Source organism: Cavia porcellus, unplaced genomic scaffold (genome assembly GCF_034190915.1).
Source record: "Cavia porcellus strain 051 isolate PalLab524CR breed Dunkin Hartley unplaced genomic scaffold, mCavPor4.1 scaffold_31, whole genome shotgun sequence".
Taxonomy (NCBI): domain Eukaryota; kingdom Metazoa; phylum Chordata; class Mammalia; order Rodentia; family Caviidae; genus Cavia; species Cavia porcellus.
Window position 1 is genome coordinate 31,709,175 of NW_026947514.1, and position 17,168 is coordinate 31,726,342.

A 17,168-nucleotide genomic window follows, 5' to 3' on the forward strand; every position below is an offset into this window, starting at 1 on the left:
GGGAGTGAAGGGGTGGCTGGAGGCAAATGAAGTCACAGAGACCCCAGCAGACCTCAGAGTGCAGAAGCAACCAAGAAAAACCCAATTCCTAAAGTGCCTATCAAAGACTCAGCCTTTGCTTTTAAATAGAGGGATTAGACTTTCTGTTTTCATTTCAGGTTGGCTGGTTGATTGTTTGGGTTTTTTTTTGAGACAACATCTCACCCAGTACCACAGGCTGTTCTCAGACTCACAGCAATCCTCCTGCCTCAGCCCCCTGTGTACTGGTATTACAGATACGCACTGCTAGGGTTATTTCCACCGCAGCAACCTCAGTTCGAATCCGAGTCACGGCACCAAATGCTAGGGTTATTTCCAAAAGATGAAAAATATTAACAAAAGATGAGAAATATAAAATAAAAAGCAGCCTTTATTCTGAGAACACGGAGAGAGATGACCAGCACCCTCACCGCTGGCGTCCAGCGATCTCTCCGGTGGACACTTGGCATGGGGGCCTGTACATAGCCTCAGTTTGGGGTGGAACCTAAGGCGGGCATTAGGGATACACAGGTAGCCCATTGGTCCTAGGTTTGGCGCCATATGTAAATTTCCAGGGGCGGGAAGATGGCGTCACAGGTAACTTCCTAGGGGCAGGGGAGATGGGGCTTCCTGCTTCCGGTTGTGGGTTTCCTGGCTACAGTGTCCTATCTGGGCCAAAACCCTTTCATGCACCACCACACCCAGCTAAGAGGTTGTTTTTTAAATTGTCCCAGGGAGTTTTCAAGCTGTCTTCTTGCAGAGAACTGACTTGGAGACAGACTGCAGCTTCAGAAATTTTCTTCATCAGACTAAGCCTGGGACTCTGCATTTATTTTAAAAAAGGAAGACAAGGATGAATACAAAGATGATAATGATGAAGAGGATGATAACAGTAAATATTCCAGTTGTTGAGAAAGTGAAATTAGATAGTGTAAATAAAGCATTTAGCTCATAGGGTAAGTTCCCAGTTAATTCTAGTTATTTATTTTCATTATCATCATGTTATTTTTTTAGCAAACTAACTGTACACTCAAAAAGGTCAGAGCCACATTATCTGATAGAAACAAAAGAACATCCTATTCTGACTAGAAAAGAGCAGTCTGCAATGAGAAAAATGTTTGAAAGTTTGGGTGGAGAAAGAAGTTTGTTTTATTTAGGAATAGAAGTATTATTCTCAGAGAAGAGAGGCAAGGCTTCTTGAAGAAAAGCAAAGTCGACATCCTACAGAGTTGATGCATAATCAAAATGTAAATTCTTCCTGCTTTATCCTTCTCCTATACAAAACTGATTCTCTTAAATTAATAAGTAATGCCCTCTGTGCCCCTAGAGCCTCAAATTAATCAATTCTTGGCATTAACCTACAGAAAAAGCTTGTGTCATGAGATACTGCTGAGGCCATTTCTAATACTGGGCTGTGCAGTTCTCAAAACTCAGTGTTGTTCCAGCCTCAGAGGTACAAATTAAGGATCTGGTTCCCTATCCCACACTGGAGCATCCTAGCAAGACTAAAGTGTCAAATGACAGATCTTACTTTAGAGACATTAAGTGTTTGTACATCAACCAACTGAAAAGTGAGGTTGCCCTCAGCTTACATTATAACTATCCTGTTGGATATAACTGATGTTCCTAAGGGTACTTTAAAACAGTTTGTTCTCAGATAAGAAAGTTTCATCTGTGACTCACATACTTGAACACTGTTGGCAAGAGGCCCTTTCCATAAACAGCCCCCTTGTATATTGCAGTCCAACCACTGTCCAACTTAAGATAAATTTAAAATCATTTAAGTCTGCTAATCTCCAACATTAGCTCAATTACTGGCCACCTAGGAGAATGTGGAAGACCAGCATCCCAACAAAGGTGGACAAGTGACCAGTGAGCAAAGAGGCAGAAAACACACCAGCAAGAAGAGACAAACATTGGAGAATATCAAGAAAAACAGAGGGGCAGAGAGGTTGCATATACAGTCCTACAGGTCTCCATCACCCATGGATGCCATGACCAAAACGGAAAACACTATCTTCTGCTGTCACAGTGGTTTCTCCATCTCCGTGGCTGATCTCTGCACTGTCTCATTTAAGGCTCAAAGTCACCCTGTGTGTAAGTGATTTACAGGACAAAGACAGGCAACATTACTTATTCAAATGTCATGGGTAGGTAATAAACAGTCAGGAGATTAGAATCCTGATATTTAAATGCTCATAACATTTTAGAACTGACAAAGAGCCAGAAAAATCTTTAGCGATCACCAGTCTAACCAAACATTTTCCAGTCAGGAAGCTGGGGCCCAACACGGAGGAGCAGCGTGGTCCCCAAGGCGTGGTCCTGGCGGACGGGAACCTCCCAGCAGCTCCCAGCTCTCCTTCTCTCAGAAGCTGGTGTCTAAGGGAATGGACTGAGTCTGTGCCTCCCAATTCTCTGGTATGAAGAACTCTTCTGGGGGAAGGAGATGGGGGCAAATATTCTCCTGGAGGAGTAGCAGGAAGAGAGCCCTTTGTGGAGTTTACGTAAATGGGAAAACTTTTCGGAGTGGTTTGGGTAATAGCTTGGGGGCCCCCACCACACCCACTGGCCAGCTGCTCTCCTCACAGTTCCTGGGGGGTTCTCAGACAGCACTAGACCTCTCTGCCATTTCTACTTTGGTTCTGCTCTCCGTCCTACTGAGTACCCACCTCCCTAGGGAACCCTGGGTGAAAACTGTCTCTTGGGCTCACTTCCCTCCAAGTCCACCGCCTTTCCTCGGAGACAGATGCTTCCCATGGGGTGAGAATAGGAATTACCCAGAGACCAAGATGTTGTTGGTCGAATCATCCTGGAAAGACTGGATTTGACCAAGTCAAAAGACTTCCTCACTGCAGAAATTCTAGACTTAAGTGATTTTACTGAAAAAAAAGAGCAAGATCCTATTTGCAGCAATTTCAAAACTTCTTAAATGAGAATTTCCTTGGTTTTTTTTTTGTTTTGTTTTGTTTTTTTGTCTTTTTCCTTTTTATCGGTACCGGAGATCGAACTCACGACTGCCTGCTTGCAAGGCAGGCGCTTATGCTGCTGAGCTAAACCTCCAGCCCCTCCTTGTTTTTTTTTTTTTTTTTTAACATTTTTTTATTTTAAAGAACAAAACAGAAGAAAAGGATAGAAATGATGCAAAATTTCAAAAAAGAAAATAGAGAACTAACACTAATATATTACATATTGTTATCTCAGAACTAGTTGTTCAGGTTACAAAATCTAGACACAAAAAAATGATCAAACTGACAACACAAACTGTTCTTTGTGATGAAGAGAGATTAGTAGTATAGTTATCTATCCCCTGAAGTTTTGTATGGGGCATTTGGTGGCACTAGTGTCCCTGGCCATATGCTCTGGGGCTGGCTAAGCACAGTGAACTGCGGGCCTTGCTTTATTTCTCTGTTTTGTCCAAATCCTACTTTCTAACAGTCTAGATGTCAGGTAATCACTCAGTAGGTTCTGTATGCTTGGAATACCTCACCTCCAAAGATCATGCTTCCCTCCCTTCTATCAGGATTTCTCAAGCTGTATCTCTGTCAAGAAATCCATTTTCGATTATCCCAGACCTTCAGTTGGTATCTAAAATGGCGGCAGAGCAGGGTGTGGTGGCACACACCGATAATGTCAGAATCCAGGAAGCAGAGACAAGAGGATCACTGTGAGTTCTAGCTACTCTGGAATACATAGTGAGATCAAGGTAGGCATGAACTACACACTGAGACCCTGTCTTAAATGCAGACATACATACATGCATACGTTCCCCCCCCCCAGCCTATGTGTTTGGCAAGTGACTGGATTGTGGAGGCACTAAGGCTGGCTTCCTGTTGGAAGGCACGGTCTGGGCAGAGATGATCGGTCACTCCAGGCAGGACCTGGAAGGGTGCACTTCCCTTCCATGCTCTTCCCTAATTCTTCTTCCTGGCTGCTATAATGTGAGCGGCTTTTCCTTCATGCGGTCCTTCTGTATAGACCACAGATTATGGACCAAAATGAAGTATGCCAAAGCAAACCACTCTTCCTTTAAACTGTGGGTGTCAGGTATTGTATCCCAGCAATGAAAAAGTGATTAAGACAACGGGATCCTCTCCAACACACAGAACCCCCTCACCCAGTGGCTTCATCTCCTCCATCTACCACTTGGCACCTCTTCAGCAAAACAGAAAACATGAACCATATGCAAAGGCACAGGCTTGATCTGTCATTCTCAATAGCAACTACCAAATATGTAAGGAAGTAACTACACTTGTGCCCATGAACAGTTTCAAGTGGGAAAAAGCTAAACTAGAATCAGAAAGCAGGTAGATATTTTCCGAACTCTCTTCTCTTGACAGTAGGAGTTTGAAACTTTCTTCTTCTCCTTCTTCTTCTCCTCCTCCTCCTTTCTTTTTCGTCCTCTTCTTCTTCTTGTCCATATTAGTCCCCTTCTCCTCCTCCTCCTTCTCTTTCTTTATAATCTGTGTGTTAATCAGACTCCTTAGCACTTGACTTCTCTGAGCCTGTTTACGAAACTGGGCTAAAGTCACTGCTTTGACCATCACTGAGAGAGGTAAGACGTGTGAAGCACTTAATGTAGCATCAGGTACTGCTCAGCACATGCTGGTTTGTTCTTTTCCCTTTTTCAGGGAAGACATAAGCTGTAGCCTCAAAACAGTGCTGTTCTGTTGGCTACAAACACCATCTCTGACTCTATGCCAGGTCTAGGGAGGATTGTCTGTTGGGGAATGAGGAATTTTCCTTTTAGAGTAATTACATCATTCTCCAGAACTTAGGAGGGGAGGTAGAGAAGGAGATGACCCTTCATTTCAAATCTTCCTAAATATGGGGATCTTTGGTCAACTTCACTTTTTATGAGTTAATGATGTGGCATAGCTGGCAGTATGACACTAGTTAGACACTTCCATTCATCCTAGGCTGTTTATGAGCACATTGGATATCTTGTGTCCAGTTTGGGAAACAGGGCTTTGTACAAAGGCCCTTGGACAACTAAAGTTAGAAGAAAGAAGCCAGGAGGAAAGAGACATAAATCCCTGATATTGGAATGATCCACAAAACTAAGAATTTTGGCTAAGGCCTGAAGAAATAATCGTTAGCTAAAAGAAAGGATTTTACTAGGATGAGAGGTGTCTATCTCCAATTCTTTCCATAAAAAGTGGAATTTCTATGGGTTCTATAAGTTCCATAGCTAGAACTAAAATCATTCGTTAGAAATTATTGGAAGACAGATCTCAAATCATGTGAAAAGGATCTTCCTTTACAGTTCTAAAATGTCTTATAGATTTTGCCATTGTGTGAACCAGTTTCCTGTTTCTGGTGGCCATCAAGTAGCAAACAGATGGCCACTTAGTCAGACACTATGAGTAGAACCTGACCTCTGGATTGTGGCATACAGGGAGAGGAAGGAGACAAAGAGGGCACCGAAGTCCTTTCTAACTCAGATCTACACTTCTACATCCCTGCCATAAGTGAGACTTTTGTTTCTCAAGAGAAAGGTGAAGATTTATAAACTGATACCCAACTGACAGTGTCTCAATTTATGATGAAGAACTATGTTTTCCTAAAATTTCAATACCATGCCCTCCAACATACACATAAAAAATTTAAAAACAACAGATAGCCTTAGAAGTTCAGCAACCTTAAAGAACCTAGATTTTTGAATTTCTGTCCAACTATCTGATCCTTGAAATGTCTAGATTTGTAAATGGCCAATATGTTCACTTACTTTTCCATTTGGGGGCAAATATGTCTTTATGTCTGCAAAATACCAAATTAAAAAACCTGCTGTGGATATGAATTTTGTTCAGATCAGTACTGGGAGAAATGTAGCTTCTGGTGGGAAATAGGGGCCTACAGGAGTAAGGGCTCTTTCTCTCTTCCCATGTCTGACTTCGTTTCTAATTACATTTCCCTGTCTTCCTATCCCGCACATGTATTTCTATCACCTTTCCCTATTTTGACATGGAAAATAATTTCTTGACCCCTTTGATTTTGTAAAAAGGGTCAGATGTCCACCCAGCATGTTATATGTAGCACAGTAGAGTGGCCATGGCCCTAAGTGTATTAATAGCCCTGCCTGGAAAGTTCCTGAATAAAATGTTGCTCCTCGGCCTACTGTGTGCCCTAGTTACCTGATTAAATATTATCTACTGTCTCATAAAGTGCTTAAAAGTGAGGCACTTTCTTCCTCAGGTCATCAATTTGACCCTTTTCCCTGCCTCCCATGGTGCCCTGCATCCTGCAGAATGTCCATTTGGTCTCTGATTGCCCTCTCCCCAAGATGGGAATCTAAGTCTGTTTTGAGGCAGTTGTTCCATCTGCAGATTGCTTTGCCTTTAGAAAGATCTTCTCTATCTTAAGTCACAAGCCTCATCTTTATGTATTTTACTCAGTAATCCCGGGTCAGTTCTGAGAGCTAACCAGAAAAAGGATCTTACTGTTCACCACTAAGGGGCTGGGGAGTTAGCTCAGCTGCATAAGCATCTGCCTGGCAAGCATGACGTGGTGAGTTTGATCCCCGGTACCAAAAACAAAAAAGAACTGTTCACTACTCAGGGTGAGATGATCCATCTCTTGGTTCTCACCTTCATAACAAACATCACTGGTCACAATGAGCATTGCTCACTGACAAGATTTCCTGGCTCCTCTAAATCACCCTGCTGGCTGTGCCCATCACTTTAATAGATGGCAGTGTTCATCAGAGGGCCATACAATGCGGTGGTTGGTACTGAGAACTCTGGAGTCAGGCTGCTTAGGGTTAAATCCTGAATCTGTCACTTGCAGGCTGTGTGACTCAGTGCAACCCACTCTGCTTCTTTCTGCATTGGTTTCTCACCTACAAAAATGAGATGGTAGCAGTGCCTACCTCATAGTCTATAATGAAACTTAAATTGGTTAATGAATCTCAGCACATATAAACAGCCTGGTACACAGTAAATGCAATACACATAAGAAAGTGATGCTTCTGAGGACAACTGTTAGACTGTTATTCTCTGAAAACAATGGCAGAGGGAATGATTGCAGCCTCCCATCACAAAGCCTTTTCCTTCTAACAAGCAGCAGAGAGGCCAGAGAAACAGTTTCCATCTCCCTTCCCTCCCCACTCCCTCGCTTCCTCCCAGAAGCCTGCTCCTTTCATGTCTACAATAGACAAATGGTAGGCACAGAATACTCAAGGGCCACGGGAGCTCCGATGCCCAGTTGCGAACATCCAAACCCAGTCTTCTTACTGCAAAGCAAGTGACACCAGCCAGCCTGAAAGAGGGTGCATGGTGCCTATCCAGCTGGATACCGGCTACTGAGAGTAGGATAGAGCACAGGATGGGGAGGCAATCCTCCACTGAGGACAACGAACACAGTGTCTGAGCACAAAGCTCCATCCACCCTCATCTCTTGGTACATCCTTGTACCTTCCTGGTGAGCAGGGAGGATCGGTTCAACCACTAAAAAGATGACAGAGGTGACTCCTGCCACACGCATGAGACTAGACACGTTTTCCCTGCACATACGTGGATCAGGCCTTGTTCCTACCATTTACCAATTAAAAGTTAGCTTCCAAGGTGCATTATTAATTACTCACTCATTACAAATTTATTGCCCCCTGGACCTCACAGGAAGACAGAAAATAAATCTTCCCAGATTTTAATGTGCTGAGAAGCTCGGTGAGCGCAGAGGGTGCGGCAGTGTGAGGCCAGAAGCCAGTGTGAGCCCAGTACTCTACTGTAACAGGCCACAGCCTTTCTCCTCGAATGTATCAAGGCTCGCTGTCACCCACTCTTCCTAATTTGAAAAATGAAGAAATCACTTCCCTTTGTAGATTAAAGAAGAAATATTAGCCTGTTAAAGATTGAGAACCCCTGAAGAAATACAAATCTCATCTTTGATGAGTCTAGAGTTTCCCACTCCTAATTTGCACCCCTCTCTGTTTATGGAAAAGGAGGAAGATTACAAAACTCACTGCAAAAGTATATTCATCAAGAAAGACTGGCACTAGCACAGGGCTGGAGATCAATGAAATAGAGCCGAGAGTCCAAAACTAAGCCCTCATGTTTACTGCCCACTGATTTTCTACAAGGGCACCATGACAATTCTTTTCAACAAGTAACACTGAGATAATTGACCATATACATGTGAAAGAGCAAAACTGAACACCCTAACCTCATACCATGATCAAAGACCTAAATGTAAGAGGCAAAATCATGAAACTGCTAGGTATGACAACAAAACCATAAACAATAAGAAAAACAAAATAGGATTTCAAAATTAAAACTTTTGAGTCTTAACACTGGCAAGAAAGTGAAAAAATTACTCAAAAAATGGGAGAAACTATTTGTAAACAATTCATCTGTTAAGTCTTATATCTAGCCAGGGCTATAGCTCAGAGTGCCTGTCAGGCAAGTGCAAAGTTGTGAGTTCGATTCTCAGTACCAAAAAAACGTCTTATATCTACAATATATAAATTATTCTTATAATTCAACAATAAAAAGATACCTGAATTAAGAAATGGGCAAAGAATTTAAATAGACATTTCTCCAAAGATATATAATGGCCAAAAGGTACATGAAAAGATGCTCAACCTTTTTTACCGGTCATTAATGAAATGCAACAAAACCACAATAAAATACCCATTCACATTTCCTGGGAAGGCTACAATAACAAGTACTGGCAAACACATGGAGAAGTTGCTGGTGGAAACATAGAATGATACAATCACCTTGGATGACAGTGTGTCATTTCCTCAAAAGCTGAAACATGAGGTTACTTCGTGACCTAATCATTCTACTTCTGAGACTATACAAACATAATTGAAACTACATCTATGCAAAGTTGTTGACAGTAGCATTATTTATGGTAGCCAAATACCCGGAAGTAACTAGATGCCCATCAGTTAATGAATGGATAAACAACCTGGGGCATATCCATACAATAGAGTATTCGAGGGGAATAAGAAGGAATGAATTACTTATTGATTCATGCTACAGCACAGATGAACCTTGAAAACAATGTGCTGAATTTAAAAAGCCGGGCACGTGTTATGTATGATTCCATTTGTATGAAATAAGAAAATCATAGAAATGGAAAGTAAATTAGTGGCTGTCAAGTGCTGAAGCCAGGGAAATGGGGAGTGAGTGCTGATAGAGACTGGATTCCTTCTTGGGTAATGAAAATCTCCTGGCACTAGAAAGTGGTGACGGTTCTCCAACTCTGAGAATATACTAGTGCACTTTAAAAGAGTAAGTTTTATGCTGTGCAAATTATATCTCAATAGAGTTCTTATTTTTAAGGAAAAAAACAGGCACTGAGCCCACAGACCACAGTGTGCCAACCTCCGGGCTAATCCAACTGTCCCATATCACAGCTGAGGAAACTGAAATGTAGAGAAAAAAAGCCTCACATTTGCTGAGTAAAAACTATGCTAAATAAAGAGTATTTATATATATATATATATATATATATATATATATATAATCCATGTGCAATAACTGACTATTTAAAACAAAAGTGATTCAATGAAAAACACAACAATATATTTCTAAAATTTACACTTACAAATTTACAAAAATACATTTTACACAGAATGTAAAAAAAGTAGTAAGATACACCAAACACAGTGGGTGTTCAAACTAATAGTAACAATGGTTAATGAACATTTAACAAGGAAAAAGAAAACACATGTTGTCCAACAGTGAATCCATTTATCATTATGCCATTTATACCTGAAGGATGAGCTGAAATGTTTAACAGTACAACTCCTTACAGGAAGGAAGGAGAGAAGGGTGGCGGGAGGGAGATGGCAGGAGAGAGGGGGAAAGGAAGGGCAGAGAGGGAGGAATGGAGGAAGAAAGGGAGATAACAGTACATGCTTCAGAAGACTGAAGTCTAAATTGGGTGTTGTCCACTAAAACACAAGAACTGGCTTTATTTGGGCATCTAAAGGGCCATTTGTGGTTAGAGAAGCTAAGGAGCATCCTAGCTCATAGATGTAGCCCAGGTCTCAGCACTTAGGACCTAGAGAGTCCTCTGCACTGAGAAGAGACCTACACTAGTGCTCTTCTCACATTAAGACCAAAACCAAGACCATTGCCTGTGAGCTCTTCTCAGACCTGGCCTAAGAAGATTGGACAAATGCATTCCACTCTGTTAGGGTACAGCCTGCCAATGCTTAATCAGCCCAAGTCAACCCAAATCACAGCTCATGTGACACACTGATACCGTCAGTACTTGCTGAGATTCTGCAAGGAGGACCAGATGGTAAACCAGATGTTTCCAAGATGAGCTGCTCATACAAACTCAGGTCTACAAGGTTTGACGTCAGGAAGAGCAGTTTAGCACTATGGGGTGGGTACGAGAAAAGCTCAAAGGAACGAGACTTGCTTTTTAGCCTGACTCCAGGCACTTAGAAAATAAGTATTGTGTCTTCCCAGGTTTTCGGAAATATAACAGTAAGAAGTAGAGAAATGGCAAGGAGCCATTGTCTTTTCACAGAACACACACACACACACACACACACACACACACACACACACAACTTTTTCAGCGGTTAGAATGAGCAAGTGTTAGTCTACCAACAACTTTTCCTAGAATATGAAGCTCATAGATGAGAAATATGATATATTTTTTCACACAGAAGTTACATAATGAAAGTTTCATATGCTAGGATATTATGAGAACTATAATCCTTCTATACAACAAATTAAAATGGCTTGTGAATGTGTCTTAAGCAACTACAATCAATCACACTATTGCTCAGCATTTATGGAAAGCAATTTGGTTATGTGGGCAGACCCTAAAAAGTACATGTCCTTTTGACCACATACATACCTTCTAGAAATTTAATCCTCAAAGTTTTAGGGTTCATGGTTCCAACAGAATACAATGTAGCCATCTTTTATTAATGAGGTAGAGCTACATATAACTTAACTAGGAAAAATCCATAATCCCCCAAAAACCTAGAAGGTGATAGACTGAATTGTTTCTATTTCAGGAGTACGAAGTCACTGATTTTATCTTTCTAGAAATTTATTTTTACAGAGTAATAGATTTTTCTGTTAGGAAAAAAAAAGAAAATATTTTTCTTTTAAGTATTTGGTTACATAAGCCCTGAATACACATTGATACACACATATGTAAATCTCCACAATGTATCATTTCAGGAGCTGCCTACTGTGTTTTTGTCATTATTGTTTAAATAATCATCTATTATTGGATACTTAAGTTGTTTTCAAATATTTACTACTATAAACAGAACTTAGGTGCAAATTCTTGTGGCTAAATGTTTTCATGTATTTTAAATTGTTTCTTTAGAATAAATTCCTAGAAATGAAACTGCAGCTCCAAAATGTGAACCCAGTAAGGACTTTAGCACAATATTGCAAAATTACCTCACTAAAAACTTCAGTGCCAATTTATTTTCCAATTACAATGTAAAGATAGCCTTTTCCCTCCATCCCACCCTGTATATTATCATCTTTTCCAGTATCAAATTGGTAAAATAATCCATCATTATTTTTACAGCTATTTCTTTAATTACTAGGGAAGAAAACACCATTTAGATTCAGTTATTAGAAATTGATCGTTGTGTGATCCGCTTATGGATAGCTCTTGCCTATTTTTCTACTAGGTTCTTACTCTTTCCAAATGGTAGCAGTGATTTATATAAGATTAGTTCTTTCTCACCAAGGCTTGTGTGTGCCATTGGCTTTTTAGTTTGGTTTAATGTGTTTATAGTCAGAAATTTTAATTTGTACACATTTTCTTGACAATTTAGCATTTCTAAATTCTGCCTAAGTGAATTTTGAATAGGTTTTTTTGAAATATATACACACTAATCATATATATATATAATATATATATGTATTTCTTATGCATTACTTTATCATTTGTCTTAATATGTTTTTTTGTAGGAAGTTTCCGAAAGGAATACCACTCCTTGAAAGCAGAGGTCATGACATTGTTTAAAGCCCTGACAGCAACCAGCCCAGAGCTCAAAAGTCTGTTTGGGAGAAAAAGATATCCTGTCAGGGGATTTGCTTTGAAGCAATTCAGTTTGGGATGGCGGATGAAAATGAGGGAAAGATGAAATAAAACTGACCATGTGTCAATCACTGTTGAAGCTAGAGATAGGTACCTGGAGTGCATTCCACTATTATGCCTGCTTTTTGTGTTTTTAAAATTTTCCACAATCAAAAGATTCTTTAATGTGTCTTAAGCTGATTGGACAACAACAGAAGGAACTTGTCGGGTAACAATGGTGATGAAAATAGAACACACACAAGGCTACTTCCATGGCACAAAATGTTCAGAGCACAGCCTTGACGTGAGGTAGACTTGAACACAAATCCTGCTAGCTCAGGGACTTCACACCGCTGTTCACTCTCTCAGGTTTCCTTTACATAAAGAGATATCTGTATTAATTACCTTAAGGTTGTAGTATTAAGTAATGAGTATAAAATTGTCAGCCAACACCCAAAACAGAGTTACTGTTATTCAGTGAGGCACCAGTTGACAAGTGCCACACAATACTTCCTGATGGTGGCACCCAACAACTGGTCCACTGTGGCAAAGTTTTCAATTAAATTGGCCTGGGCACTAGACAACTGCTTGGCAGAAAGCATGGTAGAAGAAATTATGCTCCCAATACTCAGAAAACAGGAGCCCGGCAAAAGACGAAGCCTGTCATTCCTGATTTAATGGCCTTAAATCCGCATTTCAATGACATGAACAAGAAATGAGAACCAATAGTGGTTCAAAACTTTGGCCAAACTCTCCTATTATCCAGGGAACCCTAAAAAAATATGGTGTCTGCGTCCCATTCCCAGAATTTGATTGAATGGTTTGAGGTGTGGTGTGGGCACTGATACTAAAAACTTTAGTGTCACTACTGTGGAAAGAAAATGAGTGTGTGTGTGTTTGTGTGTGTGTGTGTATATGAGAGCGAGAGAGACAGAGACAGAGAGTTGGGGTCAGCATAGTAAGAAAAGAAGACAAGGGGTAACAAAAGAAGAGAACCATTGAGTCCCACGTGGACACTATTGAAGCCAACTCAGTCATATGGGCTCAAGCTGTGTCCCATACCAGACAAACCCAATCCCACTAGAGCCCTATTATCCCCTCCACAAACTTCAAGAGAGTGTATAATAATTCCCAGGGCCAAGATATGTTATTAACACCAGGATACACAACAATACTCTAAGAAACAGTAAAGCAATGTATTTTGGTCTTGGGGAAAAAGCCCAGCTGAGTGATGATGGAGGAAGGAGGGAGGAAAGCACTTTGTCTCCAGGCATTCTGGCAGCCTGGCATTGTGCCTCGTTTTGGGAAGTTACCGCAGCATCTTTGATCAAGGGGAAAGCACATCTATTTGCATCACTTGAGCTAGGATGGAGTGCTGTCTGGCTGTCGGGCTGCCCACCAGGCGAGCCCACCGGAGCCTGAGTTCACATGGCAGTGCTTAGCATGTCAGTGAAGCAAGGGGACCTGTCCGAGCTTCGAGGGGCATGCTCATTTAGCAAATCAGCCTGCCTGCAAGTTCCTTTACTTCAGCAAACACCACCTGGCCCAGCCTGGCCTCAGCAAAACAAAAGCTGACCAGTGAGCTGTCCATCATGAGGCCATAAACACTTCAGAATCAAGACAGGAGTCAATCATTCTCATAAACAGTGCACCCGGGATCACACAGGCCCAAGAAGGGAAAAAGCTGCCTCTGTCCGCTGTGCCCTTCCCTCCATTACCTTTATCTGGTTTCAGCCCCAAAGTGATCTGAGAAAGGTCTAAATTCCTCCGCCAGGATGCTCAGCAATACAGCATTAAATATATGCAAAGATCACCCACATTCGTTTTACTAGAATAAATAGTAAATTAAAAATTGATGAGACAGCTCATCAATCAATTTCTACACTTGGGGAGTTTTGACAGAAGATTGTGGCATTTTGTTTTGTTTAACCTTAAGTGGTATCATCCATAAAATCTTAAGGAGATCTGAGTAGCAGAACCACAAGAGAGACAGAAATCATGGGGATGACAGTGACAAACATTTGCATGACCTTCATATGTTCCAACTGTTTTGTATGAGTTCCCTCATTCTATATTCATTACAACCTCATGAGGGAAGCTACAATAATAATACTCATTACTAACAGTATTACTGATAACAACAGTAATGCATAATATATCATAAAAGCAACATGTAATATATATGACATAATGTTGGTAATAACATTTAACATATGTATAGCATACACTGATAATGGAGATAATCACCCTCATTTTTCAGATAAAGAAACCCTGGCCTCAGAGAAGCTCGGTGTGGGGCTGGCCTCATGCCCAGTATTCTGGATCCAGGGGTACCCTACTAACCACCTCGTCCAGGCCTCACCTCAGCGCCTCCTCTGAACATCAAGGTCTAGAGGACTTTGGGGGAATCTGGGCTGGAACCTCAGCTCTGCACTGCACATCCTGCTGCTGTTGCATCGTTTATAAATGGGGATAATGACACCTACATCTAGGTCTGTAATAAAACTTAAGAAAATGAATAAAAAGCTCTTTTCCCCAGGCTGACAGCCAAGTCCAGTTTAACTCAATACTCTTGAGCCTGGATGTACATTAAAATCAACTGGGAAACTTTTAAAACCCAGGTACCCAACCTCTATCCCACCACTCTTCCACATTTCTACCCATCTGTAGTCAGTCTGAAAACAGCTGTCTCCTACACCCAACCCAAAGTGAAACCTGCAATCCCATGGACCAAAGTCCAGATTATATACCCTTTGCCCTGTTGACCCAGGATTACAGAGAAGCTTTTAAACTCCCAGTACCCTCTGCTCTGGGACAATGGATTCCTCCAAACGCTGCTCTACTAGAAATCATAAGCACCAGGACCATTCTCAACCAGGCCAAGCTCAAACTGTCCAGGGTCAGGGTCCTTCCTGAGCCCCATCAAGGCAGCCCTTCATAGCACTTTTTGTATGATATCCTGACTCAGAAAAGCCTGCTGCCTCCCAACTAAAGTCCCTGTACAAACGGGGGAGGAGAGAATCTAGCAAGTTCCCTAAGGAGCACCTTATTGTCCTTCCCTGGTGTACTCCAGAAACATTCTATGCCAGCACCAACACAGGTAGCATTACCTTTACACAAAGCACTAGCCAGCCAGAAGACCACACAGGGTGCAAGACAGGTGTAATTGCCTAAAATGATTTTAAAATCTGAGTGCACACACATCCAGGCCTACACACACACACTCCAAGAGCCATATGCACTTCGTGCTCTGAGAGGGGTCTGCTTCATTCAGGGATGGTAAGAAGCAGGGAATGCAGAGGGGCAACAATATAAAGTAAAGGGAATATAGGGCTGCCAGTGGAAACTGGCCAGGATAAGGAAAAATAATCAGCACACTTTGGACAGAATAAAAAAGCGCAGGTCAGGCCCTTAGCGGAGACAGCCAGCAGGGAGGATGGGACCAAGCCATGCCAGTTTCCTGGCTCTGACTTCCATGCATCTTGTCAGGGCTCACTGCCAGTTGGCAAGAGGTGTTGTGGGGGGCTTAGAAAGGAGAAAGCTGCACAGAGAAGAGTCAAAGAGCCATGCACTCACTGTTTCCCAGATAATGAAGGTGTTCAGCAGCCCTCACACTCTGCAGACACCTCCCTCTGCCTCAGTCCAGCAAGCAACCTGAGAGAAAGTCCTACTCCTCACCTGGGTAAAGGAGCCATCCTCACCACACTCTGGGACAAACACTGCTTCCTGAGGCTTCTTGGCCTGCTCCAGGGCTTGGGCTCGCTCCAGGCGACACTTGCTCTGGCCAGCATCTAAAAGGGGACAGAAGCATATTTCATATTTCACTTGAATTCCACATAGAAGCCATGGTACAAAATCACTATCCAGAGGCAAGAATGTTGAGAGAAACCCTCTCCATTCAGGAAGCCACACGTACAACCAAAATGTCTATCCAGTGGACAGTGGTTAGTGACATCTGATTGACTATCGTATAGCGAACCTTTTCCCATCTATGTCATGGTCCATGAAGAAGTTACTGGAATTCTAGTGAGTTAATTCCAATCTACCACCTCTGGTGCAACCCAAAGAGAGAATAAAGACACTAAGACATACATGCAATTATGGGGAGCCAAAGAGTCCTAAGTCCAGCCAAGATGGTGGTTCACCAGGACAAAGGCCTCACCCAGAGCCCAACACGGGTTTTATTAATTCCCCATGAGGGGAGTGGCTTGGGGATGAGTGACAGTAGAGTGGCAGGTAATATGTAGCTGCCATGACTCCCATGAGCTGAGCTAAGTAGAATGTCTGAGATCACTTCTGCGATAAGCAGAGGGCAAAAAATACAGAGAGAGCAATAATTTGAGGTTGGTGCTTCAGTTCTGATATATAATCCTTCTTGCCCTGGAATGTCAGAGCCTCTTTCTCAAGGCTCTGTCCCAGCCAACAGCATTGAGCATGGCTCTCCATACTGCCTAGCTCAACTATGTATTCGAGGAGTCACTGGGCGAGGTAACACTGACCTGTTGCTTTACTTTAGAGATTACACATCAGCTCCTCAGCCAACCCAGTTTACATTGCTTAAAGCCAATTGAAGGGACAAAGAAAAAGCCTAGCGAACTCTGTACATATCAGTACAGGGAGACAGGGCCACGTTTATCCAAAATGGAGATAGTTGCCCTTCTTTTCAAGGACAGTCATCTGGGTGGTTTCCCACATTGCTCAGCCTTTAATTCCTGTAATTCCTGCACTGAAGAAGCCAGGATCTCAAACTCTAAACCTATGGGATTTAGGAAAGTGAGATCAACTGAGTATGAGCACAACAGCATTCCATCCTGAGAGGCCGTAGGGAGTGGGAGGGCTATGGCAAACTGGAAAACAGACTCTGCTCTAGCCATGCGCTGCTGTGCAAACCTAACAGGGCAAGAACACCCAATTTTAAAAGAAAAGTTGCCAAAGGCAGATTTTTATGTTGAAATTTCTCAGTTTTTAAATACTGTCTCCAATGTTTTTAATGTGTTACAACAGATCAAACAAAACACATCTGTTGGCCAACAGTTTGGAATCCCTATTCAGGGTTAGTAATAATGCCTTGCACCCCCTTTTTAAAACAAAACAAACAACAAAGAACCAGCCACATCTAAAGGCCTAGGCTGGCAGCA

General features: G+C 42.0%; 1 protein-coding gene across 6 annotated transcripts in view; it reads right to left on the reverse strand.

The window, feature by feature from the left end:
• Smoc1 (SPARC related modular calcium binding 1) overlaps positions 1–17,168 on the reverse strand; it is a 148,234-nt gene that overhangs the window by 57,410 nt on the left and 73,656 nt on the right. For all 6 annotated transcript variants that reach the window (XM_013155262.2, XM_063241320.1, XM_013155259.2 and 3 more), the window contains exon 3: positions 15,709–15,821. In XM_013155262.2, the coding sequence (XP_013010716.1) occupies positions 15,709–15,821 (113 nt within the window). The remainder of the gene's footprint in view (positions 1–15,708; positions 15,822–17,168) is intronic.